We start from the raw sequence: 18,021 nt of genomic DNA, 5'->3' as shown, positions 1-18,021 counted from the left end.
GTACTGAAATTCCTGGAATTTGCCACTTCAAAAGCCTATTAGCTTCTGCTGGTCGGTCATCAAAACTGATTTAATTTTTAAAGCCGACCATGCCTTCGTAACATGGGCACAGCGTTTTGTCGGTTTAGCCGTGTGTTTGCATTTGTGACAGGGAGTACTTCTACTCTAACAAAACTGGGAGGAGGTCGACTCAGTTGGAAACTTCTTCAAGAATTTAGACATTAGTAGAATGATTCAGAAGGTCAATTCCTTAATTAGCCCAATCAAAACGGCTAATTTAATTTGATAGGGTCGAACCATGTGCTTGACGGCCTAACATGTGGATACACCCATGATTTAGACATAATTACTACTAATTAAATACTATACATTTTTTCTCTTTGGTACAAAAGGGAAAAGCATTAATAGTCAAATGTCTAAGGTCTTTATTCATTTCTTGCCCTCAATTTATGCTTAAGTGGCAATGAAATGGTTCTAATTTATTATCTAAAATTAAAGTTTAAACTGCCATGGTGCCTGCATTAATTAACTTCACAAAATAATTAACATTCAAAATTAATAAGCACAACATTATAAATATATATATATACTCATATAATTGGGAATGATGATTTTTAAACTTATTGTCCAACAAAAGAACATTACTCAAGTAAAGTTGTATTATCCACCTAAACACTATTAGTGGTAATCAAGGATGGTAATGCATGCTGATGGAGGCTCCTCAAAAAGTCAAATGATTGGCAAACAACCAAACTTCTTTTAAATCAATATCCTCTCCTTCCCATGAATGCTACTAATCATTTCAAGTAAAATGCCCCCCAAGAAACAATTTGATGACTTGATGCTACTTGTTCCTCATTAACAACTAAAACAAGGACACGTGTAAATTGAAGATAATCCCAGCTGCCAACCCGACAATTTAACTTCTTAACACGGATATTAACCTCAATAATTAATCCTTATTAAGCTGCCTTGTGTCCGTTATATACCACGTCGTCACCCAGAAAAGGACAGCCAGAAACCAAAACCCCAAAAAAGGTTATCACGAAGATTATTCTCCTTTTTCTACAAGGAGCCTGCCTTTGCCTAAGCCTTTGCCCCTTATCTAGAAACTGCTGCTGTTACAGGATCAATTCTTCTTCTTTGTTTTTTGGTTCCTTCTCTAACTCAGCCCCTGAAAATTGAGCCGTTAGCATCACCCCGGATCAGCGGGACACGTTTCTGACCCAACCAGTCAACAGTTAACATCTCAATTAGAACTCGGGCTTTTTTAGCACCGTCACCGTCGTAGTCATAATCAGAGCCGTTGATTCTGTGGGAAGAAGGAAGAAGCAGTAATGGAGAAATCGGTTTTTGTTAAAGATGTTCAACAACTTAATGGAAATCTCCATCACTCTTTTTCTTCTGCTTCTCAAGGGCATGTAACTTACAGGTTTGTTCTTTTTTCTTTTGGGTGAATTTTGATGGGGTTTTTTTGTTGTGTATGTTTAAAATTTTGGATTTTGATTTCTGGGTTTTGTTTGTTATGGGTTGATTGATTCTGGATGTTGTTTTTTTGCTGATTTATGGAGGAAGTCGACTGTCTTGACTGTGTCTAATTGTGTTAAATAGTGTAAAGTTTCTGTTTTTATCTTTTCTCCATTGATTGTAAAGCAGGGGATAGATTTAGATTAATAAAGTGTTATTAAGTGTTAAATTGGAGGACAAGGCCGAGTTTTAAATTAGCTTTTGATTATAAGAAAATTTTTTATGAGAATTAAATTGATTGTTAATGGGACCACTTGGGGTGAAAGTGGTGAAAGAGAAATCTTTATAGATCACATGAACAAAAAAAAAAAAAAAGGAACTACCCTGTTAGGCCATTACAATGCTTCTTTATCTTGGTCAAATTTGCCCAGTCACAGTCATTTTGGTGCAAAATCAGCTGCTTAACTATTACTATGGTGAATTCTAATATTGCTGCACTAGCAGCCTACTTCATCAATGTTAAAAGTTATGGATTGGAGGGGTCCAGGGGTTGGGGTTTGTGAATGAGCTAGCATCTCTGATGTCAATGAAATGATTATCTATGTTATTTTGCATTTATGGTAACTTCAGTTATTCACATACTCTGGCTTGCTTGGTAATTGGTAGAGATAGTAATGAGACATCTGAAGATTCAATTTTTATGGGTTGCTGAGTTGAATTCGATTTCCTTACCTTCGGCAGTTACTACAAGTACTTAAATTTCTGTACTTCATCTGCTCTGTTTGACATAGATTAATAAAGGCAGGTGATGAACTCAGATGGGATTGTTGTTTTTGGTTTACTTTTAGTTGGTTGACAGTTCAGGAACTTTTAGGACTGAGATAGTTTTACAGTTTCCTATTACATTGGCATTTGAAATTGGGATCTACAAATTCTTTCATGTGACAGCAGTACTAAAGTCCTAGCACTACCGTTTATATGTATTCAAGAATTGTTATTTTTAAAGTTCTTTATGAAATTGCGATGACTACAGAAAAAGAGTTTATAGGAATATTTTGATGCAATTATGATGCCTTCCTCAGTAAACCTTCTGATGTTGTCATATGTTGAAAAGAGAACACTTATTGAAATTCTAGTCTCCTTGTTTTCAGTAACAGATGGTCAATAACCCTCTGTAAGCGAACTATGGAATATATATGATATAGGATGATTGCAATGCCTCATGAGTTTCAAGCACTCTGCATCCTAGTGTAGTTGGATGTTTTTCTTGAAGTTACATTTCTGAAGATAAAATGGTGGAAAAAATTCTTTCTTGCAGCTGTGGTTCTTGTGGGTATGAGCTAAACCTAAGTTCCTCTAGTCGAAATACTGCAACGATTGGCTCTAAATATGGAAAATCTATAAAACGAGGGATTATATCATTCTTCACTATAGACGAGAGCAGATTTACACAAGTTGATGAGTTCCAATGCATTCCCTACTTTTTGAAGAACTCGTGGGGTTTGTTCCGCCAAAGAACCAAACTTCTTTGCCGCAAGTGTGGCAACCACATTGGAAATGCTTATGATGATAAAACTTCAGGCTACCCTGTTGTCTTAGATGGATCTGATTCATCATCTGGTAATGAAGTGTCTGGCCGTAGAAAATATGATGTTAGAATCCGTGCCCTACAGCCTTCGTCTGCTGAAGAACTCAGCACTCCGCTTTTTGTGTGACTTACTAGTGCTGTTTTCATTATTTGTGGTCATCCAATTGCGTAATCAATGAGGATTATACTGACGGGGTTTGTGTGGGATTAGTATTGTCTATAGTTGTTTTGAATCCTTTCATTCTATGTTTTCTTTGTTGTTGTTTTTGTTAATGGTTCTCTACATATTTCATGGTAACTCATGTACATAGAAGTATCTAAAAGGAAAGTAGTGTGGAGTTTTGAAAGAGTTGAATGGGTTGAGCAAAGTAATGTTACTACCCAAATTTGAATGTAAACGTTCGGGTATATCTTTTTGAACTGAATTAAGTCAAGTGTTTTTGGGCCATTGAATTGAATCATTGGAATTATTAGCTGTTCCTTTCTCAATGAAGCAAACTAACTTAGCTTCAGTCCTGTGGCTAGATAGAACTACTTGTCCAATATAGTGGGTGAGGGTGATTTGCTTTTCTCTCATATGAACTATTATCTGGCATATGTGTACATTTTCACAGCTAGTGTGCCTTGACCAAACAAAAATGACACAACCTTCACAATAATCTCCCTTTAAGTTTGGTTTCAGTTTCAAGTTTCCTCAGTCCATGAAACTCAGTCAAACCTGCAATAGTTTCATAAATGGTTATGGCTGGTTCCATTGTACCATGAAACTTTACATTTGTAAGAAGAAAATGGTTCAAACTGCAAAGTATGCAACAGAAATAGATTTCTATAACTCAAATATGAGTCATCTGCCAAATCAAACCAAACCAAAGCAGAGAACAGTAGGATTGTCGTTTCATTTATAAAGTGTAGAACAGTAATAATGGAAACTACTAAGTGCATGTTTGATCTAGCTTTTTTTCAGCTTATCTATCTCTTAAAAGTAAAAGTCAGGTTAAACATGATCTTTTGAGAAGTTTTACTTTTTTTTTTAAGAACAAAATTTAAAAAAAAAAAGTTTTAAAAAAAGCTCCAAGGAGGAGTTTTTTTTTTTCTCTTCTTTTAAAAATACAAGAAAATTTTTATTTTTGTTTTAAAAATATCTTCATTTGTTAAAAATAATTACAATATTACCTTATTAAAAAAAAATACCTTTCATGATAATTTTAACAAAAATTATAACTTATAAAAAAAAACTTATAAAAAAAAATTTATCAAATTATTTTAGCTTAATTTTAAAAGTTATTATTTTTCATAAGAACTTTATAATAGTTTTTAAATTAGAAAAAAGTCAGGTCAAATAGACTTTAAGACAGGTATCCAAATGAAAAACTACTATAACTTCATAAGGAGATGTTTCTTATAATGCCCTGTCTCCCTATTCTGCTTGTTGTCTGAGGATTGTGTTTTAACATTTCATCATTTTATCAAATCTTGTTCAAAAAATTCAAATAAAAGTAATTTATATGTATTTTTTAAAAAAAGTTTATTTTCAAATAATTAACTAATAAAATATGGAAAAAATTGAAATTAATTTTATTAAAATATGAAAAGTTTTTCAAATGAATATAAAAAGTTTTATAATGAAATATAAAATGTTAGTTGGCAAAAAACAATTTCAAGTATTTATTCAAAAAAACAAAGTATTCAATACTTGGCATTTATTGTGCAGAAACCTAATTTTTCATGTTATATATATCAAATTATTGATTCATTTAATTTATAATGACAATTTTCAATTTCTAATATAGGTCTTGGATTATATATATATACATATTGCCTTATCATTACTGGCCACACTCTAATAATTATTGGAGCAAAGTTGATTAAGGATGTCATAGCTTAAATAAAGGAAATTAAAAAAATAAGAAGAACTTAAAATTATTAATAAAAAGAATAGGCGTTACACAATTGCAGGGAGAAGAAGAGAAAGGAAAAGGGTGTCAGCTACGGGCAAAATGTTTGGCTTTGGTGGGCTGGAGAGAGGAGCTGCTTTGCAATGGTTGGGTAGTCGCCATTCTTACTCTTCACTATTCACTGTTTTGCAATTTAGAAATTTTATTCTAAATTTAGCAATTCCAAAATGGTGAAATCAAAACGAATATTTTGTTACCGAAACAATTGTTTTTTTTTTTGTTTTTTGGGCGGGATTTCAACTTCCGCTTGTGGCTATGGAGGTGAGTACAACAACAACAGAGCCGCTTCGTGTGGAGAAACACTGGGCGTTAATGGCACAAACATTGTGGTGGGATCATGTAAAGACCCATCAGTTAAGAGTAAATAGAAGAGTAAATTTAATTCAGCATATATTCATAGTTTGATAAAGTACAAATATTTATATAAGAATTGATTGATTGTTCCCGAAAGATACCGCACAAAGGATGCTACCTTAGAATAAAACTACTTCCTTAGATGAAGTTCATCATACTTATCAAAATTATCTTATACAAGGAAAGGATTAGAGACATATCAATTAAAGAGATAATATGAAAGATAATATAGGATGGATAAAGTCCAGCCTGGAGCTTCTTGTAATTTTCATTACTTCCCTCAGGTTGGAGTGTGAAGAGTTGAAACACCTCACTTGTCAAGTAACTTATAAAAGTGGTCCCGCTCAAGTGCCTTAGTAAAAATATCTTCCAGTTGGAATTTTGAAGTGATGGATTGAGGAATCAAAGTTTGAGATTGAATATGTTGACGTATGAAATGACGGTCAATTTTTATGTGTTTCGTATGTTCATAAAATACTGAATTGACAGCTATACGAATGACAGCTTAATTATCACAAAAAAGTGACGCTGGATTAGAGCAAGGCACTTGTAGTTCTTGTAGTAACCTTACCAACCTAATAATCTCACTAGAGGTAATGGCCATGGCTCGATATTTCGCTTTTGCAAAGGAATGTGAGACAACTATCTGCTTCTTGGATCGCCATGAGAGCAGTGATGACCCAAGAAATATAATGTGGCTAGTAGCAGATTGAAAAGTGGTAGAACATCTTGTCCAATTTGCATCACAATATGCTCGAAGAGACAGTTAACTATTAAAAGGTAACAGAAGTTCTTGACCTGGGGCATTCTTAAGATATCGAAGCACACGAAAAGCTGCAGCTAAGTGTGGTTGTCGAGGATTGTGCATGAATTGAAGAAAAGCTGCATCTAAGTGTGGTTGCTGAGGATTGTGCATGAATTGACTTAATATGTGCATAATATAACTAATATCTGGCCTTGTGATAATGAGATAAAGCAAGCGCCCAACAAGTCGTCGATAGAGACCAGGATTAGTACAAGAAGGCCCAATATCTGACGCAACCTTGTGTTGTTGGTCCATTGGGAAAGGTGAAGGCTTGCTTCCTATCAAGCCGCACTCAGACAAGATATCCAATGTATATTTGCGTTGGCTCAAAACTATACCAAAAGGGGAACGAACAACTTCTATGCCCAAAAAATATTTCAATTTGCCAAGATCTTTAATTTGAAATTGCTTGTGTAGATATTGTTTTAATTTATATCACATCGTTCACGTATATCAAAACAACAATAAAGGATGTCCCTTGATGAAAACTGTAAAAATAAATATTTTTTTTGAAAATATTGGATTTTGTATTAAATATGCTGAACTAAATTCTATTCCTAGGATTGTGATTAATCTCTACTTGTAGTTTGGTTACTTTAATTTCTTTCTACTCAATATTAATGGGTATTGTGTTGTTTATTTCAAATCAATGCTTATTGTTTCTAATTGCTTAATCAACAATTAGAGTGAGGTGAGTCTTTAAATGCAACTGGATAAAAGAAATTTAGAATAGACTAAGGATTTGAACAGCATGTGTTCACTTTACTTAGAGTATAGGTGATTTGATTAGTATTTAGGATAGAAAAATACTTAAATAGCATGTGCAGCCAAGATTAAGGTATAAGCTTAATGAAGCTACCTTAATTAATCTACATAAACATATGAAAAATTGGTTAAAATAGACATGTTTACAACATCTCGACAGAAAATTGTAGATAAATTTCGACTCTAGGCTAGCAACCAACCCATTGATATAAGGAGTGAAATTAAATTCAAGTGAAAAGTAGAGTGCTTCCACAGTCCTAGGCTCCATTTTATTGAACTTCTAAAAATTCCTTAGCATTAATTCATTAGTTTAGCTTGTTGCTTTAATTTCAATTTTAATTAATTTTTAAAATTAAATTTACTAAAAAGATTAAGGTGCTAAATTTTAGTAATTAATAGGAGTTTAAATATAATTTTTTGTGGAGATGATACTTACTTACTATTATAATATTTATGTGACACGTACACTTACATGTGTCTAAAACCAATAAAACCAGCAAGACTTTGTGAAAGGCTAAGATATCTAATAAGGCTATGCGTTGGAATATTCAACTCATATTTTGGTTTTTTGGAATGCATTGTTCAACTTGTATAGATATACATTCTGCTAATGTCATCACTTCAAAAACCAAACATTTCTCTTTTTTACATGCTATCTTAAAAGCATATATCCCTGTCTTAATTACCTCCACTATGAAGTTTCCCACCAAGCCCAAACAAGCCGTATCCCTCTTGCTCATTTTCATGCTCGTCTTACCCCATGCCAGTGCCACCATTTTGAGCCCTGTCGTCCACGCACAGAAAAACTGTGATTTCCCTGCTATCTTTAACTTGGGTGACTCTAATTCGGACACTGGCGGATATGCTGCTTGCTTCGATCCTCCCACTTCTCCTTATGGAGACACCTACTTTCACATGCCTGCCCGCCGTTTCTCCGACGGCCGCCTCATGATTGATTTCATAGGTATCTATAACATCTTCAATAGTATTGTTAGTACAAGTGTCTGTACATGTAGTTCTGTGATATTAATAGTTCGTTTTATCATAGGCTTTCGCGTGATGGAACTTTTATGATATGCTTAATTCTGTTTATGTTTATTTTCACGTGTAGACTTCTGCGTATATTATCCATTTTTATACAAAAATGAAACTCCATTTTCTTAACTCAAAGAGAGAAACAAAAAAGAAGAGAGAGAGAGAGGGAGAGGCAAAAGCCAGATAGATAAAGTTAGTCTGGTACTGTACATGGTATGTAGCTAAAGTCCATGGTGGTCCGTTGAAAGTTTGACACTTGTAATAAATGTCATATTACTATGGGCAAATTTTTTCATGGTTAAAGGTTCTCTTGTTAATTACGGTTTGACTCTGCAACAAAAATTGTATTTGTATCAGCCGAGACTTTTGGTCTCCCATTTCTTCACGCATATCTTGATTCACTGGGGACAAATTTCTCCCGTGGTATAAACTTCGCCACGGCAGCATCAACAATCCGATTACCAGATAGGATTATACCTAATGGTGGATTCAGTCCGTTCTACTTGGACCTACAGTACTCACAATTCGTGCAATTTAAATCCAGATCACAACTGATTAGGGAACGAGGTGAGTGTTTATTTAAATACTGTATTTTCACACATTAATTTTTCCAATGGAAGTTGATTTCAATTGGTGTTATATATCAATATTTGCAGCAAGCTTTCATCGTTAAGTTTTTTTTTTATATATTTTGCATACGTAGGAGGGTTGTTTGCAAGTTTAATGCCCAAGGAAGAGTATTTTCCAAAAGCTTTGTACACTTTTGATATCGGACAAAATGATCTTGGTGAAGGGTTCTTTGCGAACTTGACAATAGAAGAAGTCAATGCTTCTGTTCCTGATATAGTCAACAAATTCTCAGCAAATATTAAGGTAATTCTATTGAGGCATTTGATTCATAATACTAGAAGTTTATCTTTTTTCCTCCCTAAAAATGAAATCTTTTGGGCCTAAAAGTTCTGGGTTGATTGTATGGAGTTCCAGCCTAGCACTGCAATGCAATTATGATCAAACCTGGAATTTCAGATGAATTTTAGCACTGGCACAGCATGGCTGGATTCTGGTCTTCATGTAGCAGCATAATAATGAGTGAGGTGTTGGTTTTTGTTTTGCAGAATATATACAGGTTAGGAGCTAGATCATTTTGGATTCACAACACGGGACCAATTGGTTGCCTGCCTTACATTCTGACGGCCTTTTCCTCAGCAGAAAAGGACTCTGTCGGTTGCTTAAAGCCTCACAATGAAGTTGCTCAGTATTTTAATCTCAAGTTAAAGGAGGCAGTAACTCAACTCAGAAATGAATTCCCTTCAGCTGCATTCACATATGTAGACATCTACTCCGTCAAGTACTCTCTCTTTGCTGAACCCCAAAAACACGGTATGCCTCTAGACTGCATAACATTTGCTGAACTTTTTCACACAGAAAATAAAGGATTGTAGCAAATAGGCCTTGTATCTGATTCTGGAATTACTTTCAGGATTTGAGCTTCCCCTTGTCACATGTTGTGGCTACGGAGGCCAGTACAACTTCAGCACTGAAGTTATATGTGGAGGAACAATTACAGTTAATGGCACCAAGATATTTGTGGGTTCATGTGAACGTCCATCAGTTCGAGTGGTTTGGGATGGAATTCACTACACTGAGGCAGCTAACAAGTTTGTTTTCGATCAAATTTCCACAGGATCGTTCTCAGATCCACCAATTCCCTTGAAACGGGCATGCCACAGGACTTCAAATTAACTTCTTGTTCAGCATAGACACATGAATAAAACAAAACCTAACTAGTTGTTATTGTATGTCTATTTCATGTAATAAGTGTCTATCTCAGTGCTGGTATATGTTGTTCTTATTGGCCAAAACTAAAAAAAAATTTGCATGGTCATAAATCTAGCAAGTTGCATCAGATTTTTATCATCAGTCCGGAGATTTATATACAAATCTGCTTCATTTCCTCGAAACATGATGGTCATATGGTCCGATACACAGAGAGGTAGCTTAAAAGTGACACAACATAAATGGAAACTGCAATATCACCATCCATTGAAAAACCAAACAAGGCTGCCGTTTTGAATATTTGCATCGCAGAAAGGTTAAATCCTTCTCTAAGGAACATCGAAGACACTATCCTGAACCCTGTGATTCTCGGATTAGGAACATTGTTACGCTATTTCATTTTTCCTTAAAATATTCATAGTTCATGTACTGGGTAGAGATATATTTCCCTTTTCCAAGATGAGTTCCAAATTGTTGCCCTGACTTGGCTCAAGTATCTCATCCAAGAGATTTAAGAATATAATTCAAACCTGTTGATATTTCAAGAGAAACAATGGAATTTTCCACCTCACCCTCTCGCTACTTAATAAATTCCATAAACTGCCCCCCCAATTATTTCCAGCACAGTTTCTCCGTTTGGCCATGGAGTTCCAGCTAACAACATCATATGCGTTTCTGTCACTTTGTTTGGCCTGTTTCTTTCATTTTCTTTGTTCCTGAACCCAGTTTTAGCTATTTAAGATTGTGATTTTCCAGCAACATTTAACTTTGGTGACTCAAATTCAGACACTGGTGGATTGTCAGCAGCTTATTTCCAAACCCCTCCACCCTATGGAGAGACCTCTTTCCGCATGCCTGCTGGAAGAAACTCGGATGGACGACTCACCATTGATTTCATTGGTATATGGTTTTCTTTCCGCTACTATACATGAAGTTTCTTCTATGACTTACATGGCTGCCATTATTTTAATTTTTTTTTGGTATGTAATTGTCGTCAAAGATGTTTAGCAGGCGTAAAATTTTGAAAGAGATTAGCGCCACAAGGTCGAATAACATGGTTTCCCACTGTTTGCATCATTGAAAAATAGTCGAAGACTAGTCCATTTGGATGATAAGTCACAAGATTGCGCAAAGCATGCATGTAATATGAAATTAAGAGGAAATTCAGTGCAACTATTGTTTGATGCTACAATTATCTATTCAACCATTGTGACTATTTTCCATATCCAGCCAAGTTTTGGACTCTTGTTTTGAAGCCCTGTTTCCAGTATGTACAGATGGTTTGGTAATGTGATTTTCAGCACAGAGTCTTGATTTGCGCTATCTCAGCCCATATCTGGATTCACTGGGCTCCAACTTAACTTCACCACGGTGCAAACTTTGCACTGTCAGCATCCACAATTACACCACAAGACAGAGGTCTAACAGAGGGTGGATTCAGTCCTTGCTACCTAGATATCCAATCCTGGCAGTTCATGCAATTCAAATCCAGATCACAAATGATTAGGGAAAAAGGCAAGTAATAAGTTAATAACTCATACAAAATTCAAAGTGCCATTGATAATCTTCTGAATTGTATATCTTATCTTAGGTGGAGTGTTTATGGATTTAATGCCCAAAGAGGAGTATTTTTCCAAAGCTTTATACACGTTGGATATTGGTCAGAATGATCTCGGGGCAGGGTTCTCCGGTAACAAGTCTATAGAGGAAGTCACTGCATTTGTCCCTTTCATAATAAACAGATTTTTCATTACTATTAGGTAGCGTTTGATACTTTACAATATAATGTGATTAGAGGTAATGTAATTACAAGTAATATGATTGCAGAGAAGATAATATTACAATGTTTAGTATATAAGTAATGTAATAATTAAAATGCAAAGAATATAACATTATAGTATTTATTTTACAAGTACTTTACAAGATATGTAATATTAATTTTCAAAACTATCCTTATATATTAAATTACAAGTTTAATATGTACTTTTTTATTATTAATTTTTATATAATGTCATTTTTTAAATATATTTTTAATTAAATATATTTTATTTTTCATTTTTTATTACAAGTATATATTTTATTTTTATTTTTAATATAATTTTTTATATTGTATATTTTATTTTAAATTTTTTCTTTAAAAGATAATATTTTATTTTTATTTTTTAATACATTTTATACGTGTACATTAATGTGATAGCTTCTTCTCTTATAACCAATAGTAAATTGACAACAAAATACCCATAATAAAAGAACAAAGAACAAAACCAATAGACGGCCAACAAAACCCACGAGACCCAAGGCCCTATCTCTTCATCTTTTTCTTGCAGCCGAAGTTGCCGTTGCCTCTGCTACTGCTACTGCTACTACAGTAGCTACTACTAGCAGCCCTCAATGGCTTTGTAACCCTAGCTTCACCAACGACCCTTCCCTCGTTAACGACGCCATTTCCTCCCTTCCCTGCGCCCTGAACGTAGAGGAAGAAGATGAAGATGAAGGTGAAGAAGAAAAACAACAACAGCAACAAAAGAATTACCATTCTTATGAGCTACTTGAGGAAGAAGAAGAGGATGAGGAAGATTCTAATTCTGATGGAGAAAAGTAGGACGAGAGACAAAAGAATAAGAAAATTAAGACATAAAAATAAAAGAAGGAGGAGCGACTTTAGCAAAATGGAGAAGAAGTAGCAGACCCTAAACCCCAAAAACAACGATGAACTTACTTCGGATTGTGAGTAATTTTTTTAAAAAATGATGGATAAAAATGTCTTTAAAGATATTGCAGAATGCAATGTAATGTGATTGCATTGATTTTGAACTGTAATCACATTACATTCATTGACTGTAATATGATTATATTGCAATCTTATATTACAGTGATATGTTACATAACAAACACTATAATATAATTTAATTAAACGTATTACAGGGAATGAGACTTTATATTCTTTGTACCAAACGCACCCTAAAATAATGTGCAATAACATTCTATATTCACTTTGTGCCCAAGGATTTTTACTATTTTTGTTGGATAGGATGGTCCAGCCAGGCCGAAGAAGCTCTGGGCCATAAGATCCTACACTGGGAGCTAAATGGGCTCTAGCCTTTGACACATTAGCACTTGAAAAAACAGATGAAATTCTGCAATGGCCCTGAAATTGTGCGCAGAATTTATACATTTTGGGAGCTAGATCATTTTGGATCCACAATACAGGGCCAATTGGTTATCTTCCATACATTTTGGTCAATCTGCCTAGCAATGCAGCAGCTCAAATGGACAATGCCGGCTGTGCAAAATCTCACAATAATGTGGCTCATTATTTCAATCAGAAACTGAAGCAAGCTGTTGTTCAATTGAGAAACAACCTTCCATTAGCTGCAATCACTTGTGTAGACGTTTATTCAGTCAAGTATTCCCCCTTCAGCCACCCAAAGAAGCATGGTCCGTTAAAAGAAATTACTGTTTTCACTATAAATTCAAATAACAACTATTTAAATAAATTCTTTAGTTAACAATGCTTTTCTTGGAATAATTTCTAGGATTTGAGCATCCGCTGGTTGCCTGCTGCGGCTATGGGGGCAAGTACAACAACAGCAGCAGCGTTAGCTGTGGAGGATTTGCGGTGAATGGCACCCAACTGCCAGTTGGTTCGTGTGACCGCCCCTCGGTTCGAGTAAATTGGGATGGAATTCACTATACAGAGGCGGCAAACAAATTTGTTTTCGATCAAATCTCCACTGGAGCCTTCTCAAACCCACAACTTCCATTAAAAATGGCATGCCACCAGGCTTCAAAGGAATAATTACTAGTACAATTTACGTAATGGATGGAGTTCACTACGCTATACATGAATAAACCAAAATCTAACTAGTTATTATTGTATATATGCATCAAGTGTCTACCTCACCGTTACTATATATATATGTTCTTATTGTTGGTTAAAAGCAGTTCAAATTTTCATAGTCATATCTATAACAGGTTATATCAGTCTTCAGAGCTATATAAAGCTGCTTCATTTGTCGAAACATTATGGTCCTATGCCCCGAGAGGCTGCATAATAGTGAGAAATAGAACATGGATAGATTTTGGAACCTGTCACCATCCAGGAAAAATCAAACAAGGCTGCCCTTTTGGAATTATGTATGTGTTAAATGTTATAGAAACTTCAAATCCCTTCTTTAACAATCATTTAAGACACTTTGCTGGATCATGTTATGCTCACATTCGGAACAGACCCTAAGGGGGAAACTGCTATCTGCCGACAAGATTTTTCTTCAAAATATGCACATTTTCCCATAGGAGAGTCAAGAGTGTTGAATTCAGTGATATTATCTCCCTTTTCCAAGATGATTGAGGCTCAAAAAGAAGAGAAAACCTGAAAATGATGGGTATGTAATTTTCTCGGCTAGGATGGTCCAGACTCCAGCCATGCCGAACAGGTCCAAGCATTAAGATATAGTAAACCTAGGCGCTAAATGGGCTTATCTTGCCTGTGGGCAAACATCAGCACATAAAGATGAATAAATATTAGCAATGCTGAAAATCCTGCACTGAGGCAATGATTCAGAAATTCTACAGCTTGAGAGGTAGATCGTTTCAGATCCACAATTAAATACAAGGGCAATCTTGTCTTCCACCCACACATTTTGTTCGATCTGCCAAAGCAATGTTACTGTATCAGCTCAAAAGAACAATGCTGGCTGTCCAAAATCGCACGAAGGTTGTGGCTGTTGAGTATATTAATCAAAAACTAAAACAAGATGTTCTTCAATTGTGAAAGAACCTCTCATGGTTAAGTTAATATATTTTAATCCGTTTAAGAACGGAATCATTGACATTAGAGCTCAACAATCTTCTAACTTTAAGACATGTGATTGCTTTAATCTGAAATAATAATAACCCGTGTCGGTACAATCATATGATATATAGCTGACAGTCAATAATGCTTTCATAGAATTTCTAGGATTTGACCTACCATTGGCTGTAGAGGCAAGTACAACTACAGCAGCAGGTTTAGCAGTGCAGTGATGGCTGTGAACGGCAATCCAACTATCAGTTCCTGCGTGGAACCGCCCTACCACCAGTTGCAGTAAATTGGGACGTTGGGATGGAAATTCACCTTGTACAGGAGGCAGCAGACAAGGTTTTTTTCAATCATATCTCGACTGGGACCGTCTTTAGATCCACAAGTTCTATTAAAATTGACTTGTCAGAGGATAGCGGTGAGCAAAATACCACCTCATCAATGGCCAATCAAATTGAATACGATTTGAGGAAAATGATTTAATTTAATTAATTTATTAAGTTTATTGATTTAAAAAAATTTAATTCAATTAATTTATTTAATCAGTTTTTGATTTTAAATTTTTAGGTTGAATAGATTAAAAAACAAAACTAATATTATATATATTAATATATAAAATATATTATTATTTTAAATTTATATAAAATATATATTTTATATTTTATAATTATGAATGAAGTTTATAAATTATAATATTATAATTTGTGAAAAAAAAGGATACAATTGTGATAGTTTAATTCAAAATCAAACTCATTAAATTAATTCGGTCGATTTAATTTTTTTATAATTAATTAAAAAGATTTAATAAAACCGTCCAATTATTCACTGTTACCGAAAGACTTCAAATAATAAATTAGCATATATAACAGATGCAACTGCAACTTGAATTTTGAATATATTTATCAGCAGCCTTGCTGGCATTGGAATTAGCATTTTTGAAAAATTGTTAAATTCCCCTTTAATCAAATCAGGTCCAGTCGGTCCAATAATCAAGTTTGGGCCTCTTGATCGAGTAGTTTATTCTTCATCCACATCCTCAAATGATAGGCTAATTAGTATTAGCAAAATGATATGCTTATCATGATTTATAGGTGCATGCTACCTATAGAAATGTGTGGTCCAATCCAACATACTTAGCATTAAACTAAGGCTTAATTAAATCGGACGTAATAACATCAAATCATATTGATTATAGGCTTTATTATAGCCTTTGTAGCATAGCCTTTTAGTTTGGAGGCAATTAATTAATATTTTTGTTGATGTAAATTATTGTTTGCTTTTAATTTCTTAAACCTAGCATGGAATGGTCCTAAACCTATAATAAGAAAAAAAAATTATTCTTATATGATTAGATAGAATATATAGTATTTCTTATCAAATCTCAATCAGAGCATAAATGATTTTCAGATCCCTCAGTTTCATTTACTGAAATTTGCATGTCACGTGGATTCACAACAGTAGCCATATACATGAAAATGCATGCCTTCATATTATCTTCATGATTTAATGTTCTCATTTATTGTATAACTTACCCTTTGTTCCCTGAAAAACTAGGACATGAATAAATTGAACTACCAATTATTTATACATAAAAAATTAATGAACTTTTATGTATCTTTGTAACGAGTCGAATTTAAGTGTCAACGGTTCAATAAATGCTCAGTCAATCGTTATTATTGGACCGACTAGACCTGATTAAAGGGGAATGCAACAATTTTTTCACTTTGATCAGCACCAATTATAATGATTGGGGTCCTAATGCATTCCCCTTTACTCAATTCCAGTTGATTCAATAATAACAACTTGAATCTAAATTGTTACTTTTCTCTTTAAATTCAAATTATGTGTAGTAATTGACTTAGATACAATCATATTCACGTTTATTATAAAATCAGATATTATAATTTTTTCTGACGTAAATTAAATATACGTTCATATATATATAAATATATATGACATTATAAAAGATAAAAAAAAGATGGGATCAACTCCAGTAATCCAGTTGTTGTCTGCCCTGGTATATTACGATACTGCTTCAAATTTTCTCCTTCCACAGTTTCAAGAAAAGTGGTGATTCTACTGATTTTCTGATGGAAAATACTCGAATAGCTAGGCTAACCAAAGTCTAACATTGGAACTGGAAATTTGAACAGAGGGGAGGAAAAGAAGATGGATGAATAAGGACATCCTCCAAAGACACTCCAAATCAAAGTTGTCATTCTGTCACGGTGGCACAGTGTATGTGGATAAGTTGGAGAGAAGTGTTGAGTCAAACAATTATGTAGTCTTGTCTAGTTTGTTATATGTCCAGTTCCTGTCTCTCTGCTCAGCCACATGGGTGGAAAGGAAACCATAGAAGGAAGTTTTCATTGCTTTTTGCCTCTCCATCTCACATACCGAAAAAAGAGAAAGCTCGTGCATGTGGAAGAGCCGTAGAGGTGCACAGCTCATTGAATAGGGACTCATTTTCATCGCCCATCACGGATTGATCAAGCTTATGTTAGTGGGTTACATTGAATAAGGTTACCCTGCAAGCTCTACTTTTCCATAATCAATTGTAATATATACATAGCCCTATAACAATAGGCTTCCATTTTCCATTTATAATTGTCCTAGCTCTTAGATATATGAGACCATATAACACTATTAGCCTTGTTCACTTTGACTTATTTTTTCCCCTGAACTAGGCACTGCTTTAGGGAGAGCTGGGGCACCAAGAAAAAACCACTTTAGACACACTGATTGAGATGCTTAGCTTGCTTGATAGAGATTGCCAAGCCTTTTATTTTGTCAATTTTCATGCCTAAAAGTGAATTTTTTGTAATTGTTCATAACTGATCTTATCCCTTAAAAGGAAATATAGTACTCCAACCAAAGTTTTAGTTGGTCTTCATCAAAATAATTGGAATGAAAAGTTAACCTGTAGCACAAACAATTTTGGTACTGTACCACAAGGACATATAGGATATGGCTCCTTGATTTTTGAAACCTTTTTCTAAAGCATGTTAAATCAACAGAGCCTCATCTCGTCGAGGTGCAAAGCAAAACTTGATATATCATATATGTATATGGCCCCATGGAAATTGAGATTTTCTAGAACCATTTCCCTCCTTTTTCTTCTACTTTTCCACTGTATGATTTTGAAAAAGTCATATGAAGAGAAAAAAAAAAAAAAGTTGCTCCGAGGCAAAGAAAGATATTGTAATGTGGACCGTCGCAGCTTGAAATGCAAAAGGGGGTGTGAAGAAAAGGAGAGGAAATTGAGTAAAGTTTGGGACGAGGCCTACCAAGGTGCCTAGAGTCTTGAATGCTATATAATAATTTATGAATACTTTGGTTACATTGGATAGAAATATCAGTCTTTATGAGGTGTGACAAAACAATGTGCCTCTTAAAGTTTGTTTGACTTGAGCGAGAGCTTTGCAAAAGCAAGGCCAAGCCCCCTTTATCTTAGAACCAAAGAAACTAAAGCTGT

At 34.5% G+C, this 18,021-nt stretch overlaps 2 protein-coding genes and 1 pseudogene across 2 annotated transcripts; all 3 read left to right on the top strand.

Moving 5' to 3' along the window:
- The first annotated feature begins 870 nt into the window (after positions 1-870).
- Positions 871-3,503, top strand: LOC18592338 (uncharacterized protein At4g08330, chloroplastic). Its single transcript, XM_007019010.3, has 2 exons — positions 871-1,432; positions 2,786-3,503. The coding sequence occupies exons 1-2, from the start codon at positions 1,338-1,340 to the stop codon at positions 3,180-3,182; spliced, it is 492 nt and encodes a 163-aa protein (XP_007019072.1). The 5' UTR covers positions 871-1,337; the 3' UTR covers positions 3,183-3,503.
- A 4,033-nt stretch (positions 3,504-7,536) lies between these two features.
- LOC18592336 (esterase-like) lies at positions 7,537-9,889 on the top strand. The gene is made up of 5 exons (XM_018125402.2): positions 7,537-7,898; positions 8,327-8,536; positions 8,673-8,842; positions 9,085-9,349; positions 9,450-9,889. Exons 1-5 carry the CDS (start codon positions 7,628-7,630, stop codon positions 9,710-9,712), a joined length of 1,179 nt encoding a protein of 392 aa, XP_017980891.2. The 5' UTR covers positions 7,537-7,627; the 3' UTR covers positions 9,713-9,889.
- A 42-nt stretch (positions 9,890-9,931) lies between these two features.
- Positions 9,932-13,544, top strand: LOC18592335 (esterase-like; annotated as a pseudogene).
- The last annotated feature ends 4,477 nt before the right edge of the window (positions 13,545-18,021 follow it).

This window comes from Theobroma cacao, chromosome 8 (assembly GCF_053813885.1).
Source record: "Theobroma cacao isolate CCN51 chromosome 8, ASM5381388v1, whole genome shotgun sequence".
Lineage (NCBI taxonomy): Eukaryota > Viridiplantae > Streptophyta > Magnoliopsida > Malvales > Malvaceae > Theobroma > Theobroma cacao.
This window is presented reverse-complemented; position numbering and strand designations above follow the sequence as displayed.

Bases quoted from the DNA above. Each gene is read 5' to 3' on its own strand.
- LOC18592338 (XM_007019010.3), top strand. From the start codon at position 1,338: ATGGAGAAATCGGTTTTTGTTAAAGATGTTCAACAACTTAATGGAAAT. The intron at 1,433-2,785 runs GTTTGTTCTTTT...TCTTTCTTGCAG, and splicing joins CAAGGGCATGTAACTTACAG to CTGTGGTTCTTGTGGGTATG.
- LOC18592336 (XM_018125402.2), top strand. From the start codon at position 7,628: ATGAAGTTTCCCACCAAGCCCAAACAAGCCGTATCCCTCTTGCTCATT. The intron at 8,843-9,084 runs GTAATTCTATTG...TTTGTTTTGCAG, and splicing joins AATTCTCAGCAAATATTAAG to AATATATACAGGTTAGGAGC. The intron at 9,350-9,449 runs GTATGCCTCTAG...AATTACTTTCAG, and splicing joins TGCTGAACCCCAAAAACACG to GATTTGAGCTTCCCCTTGTC.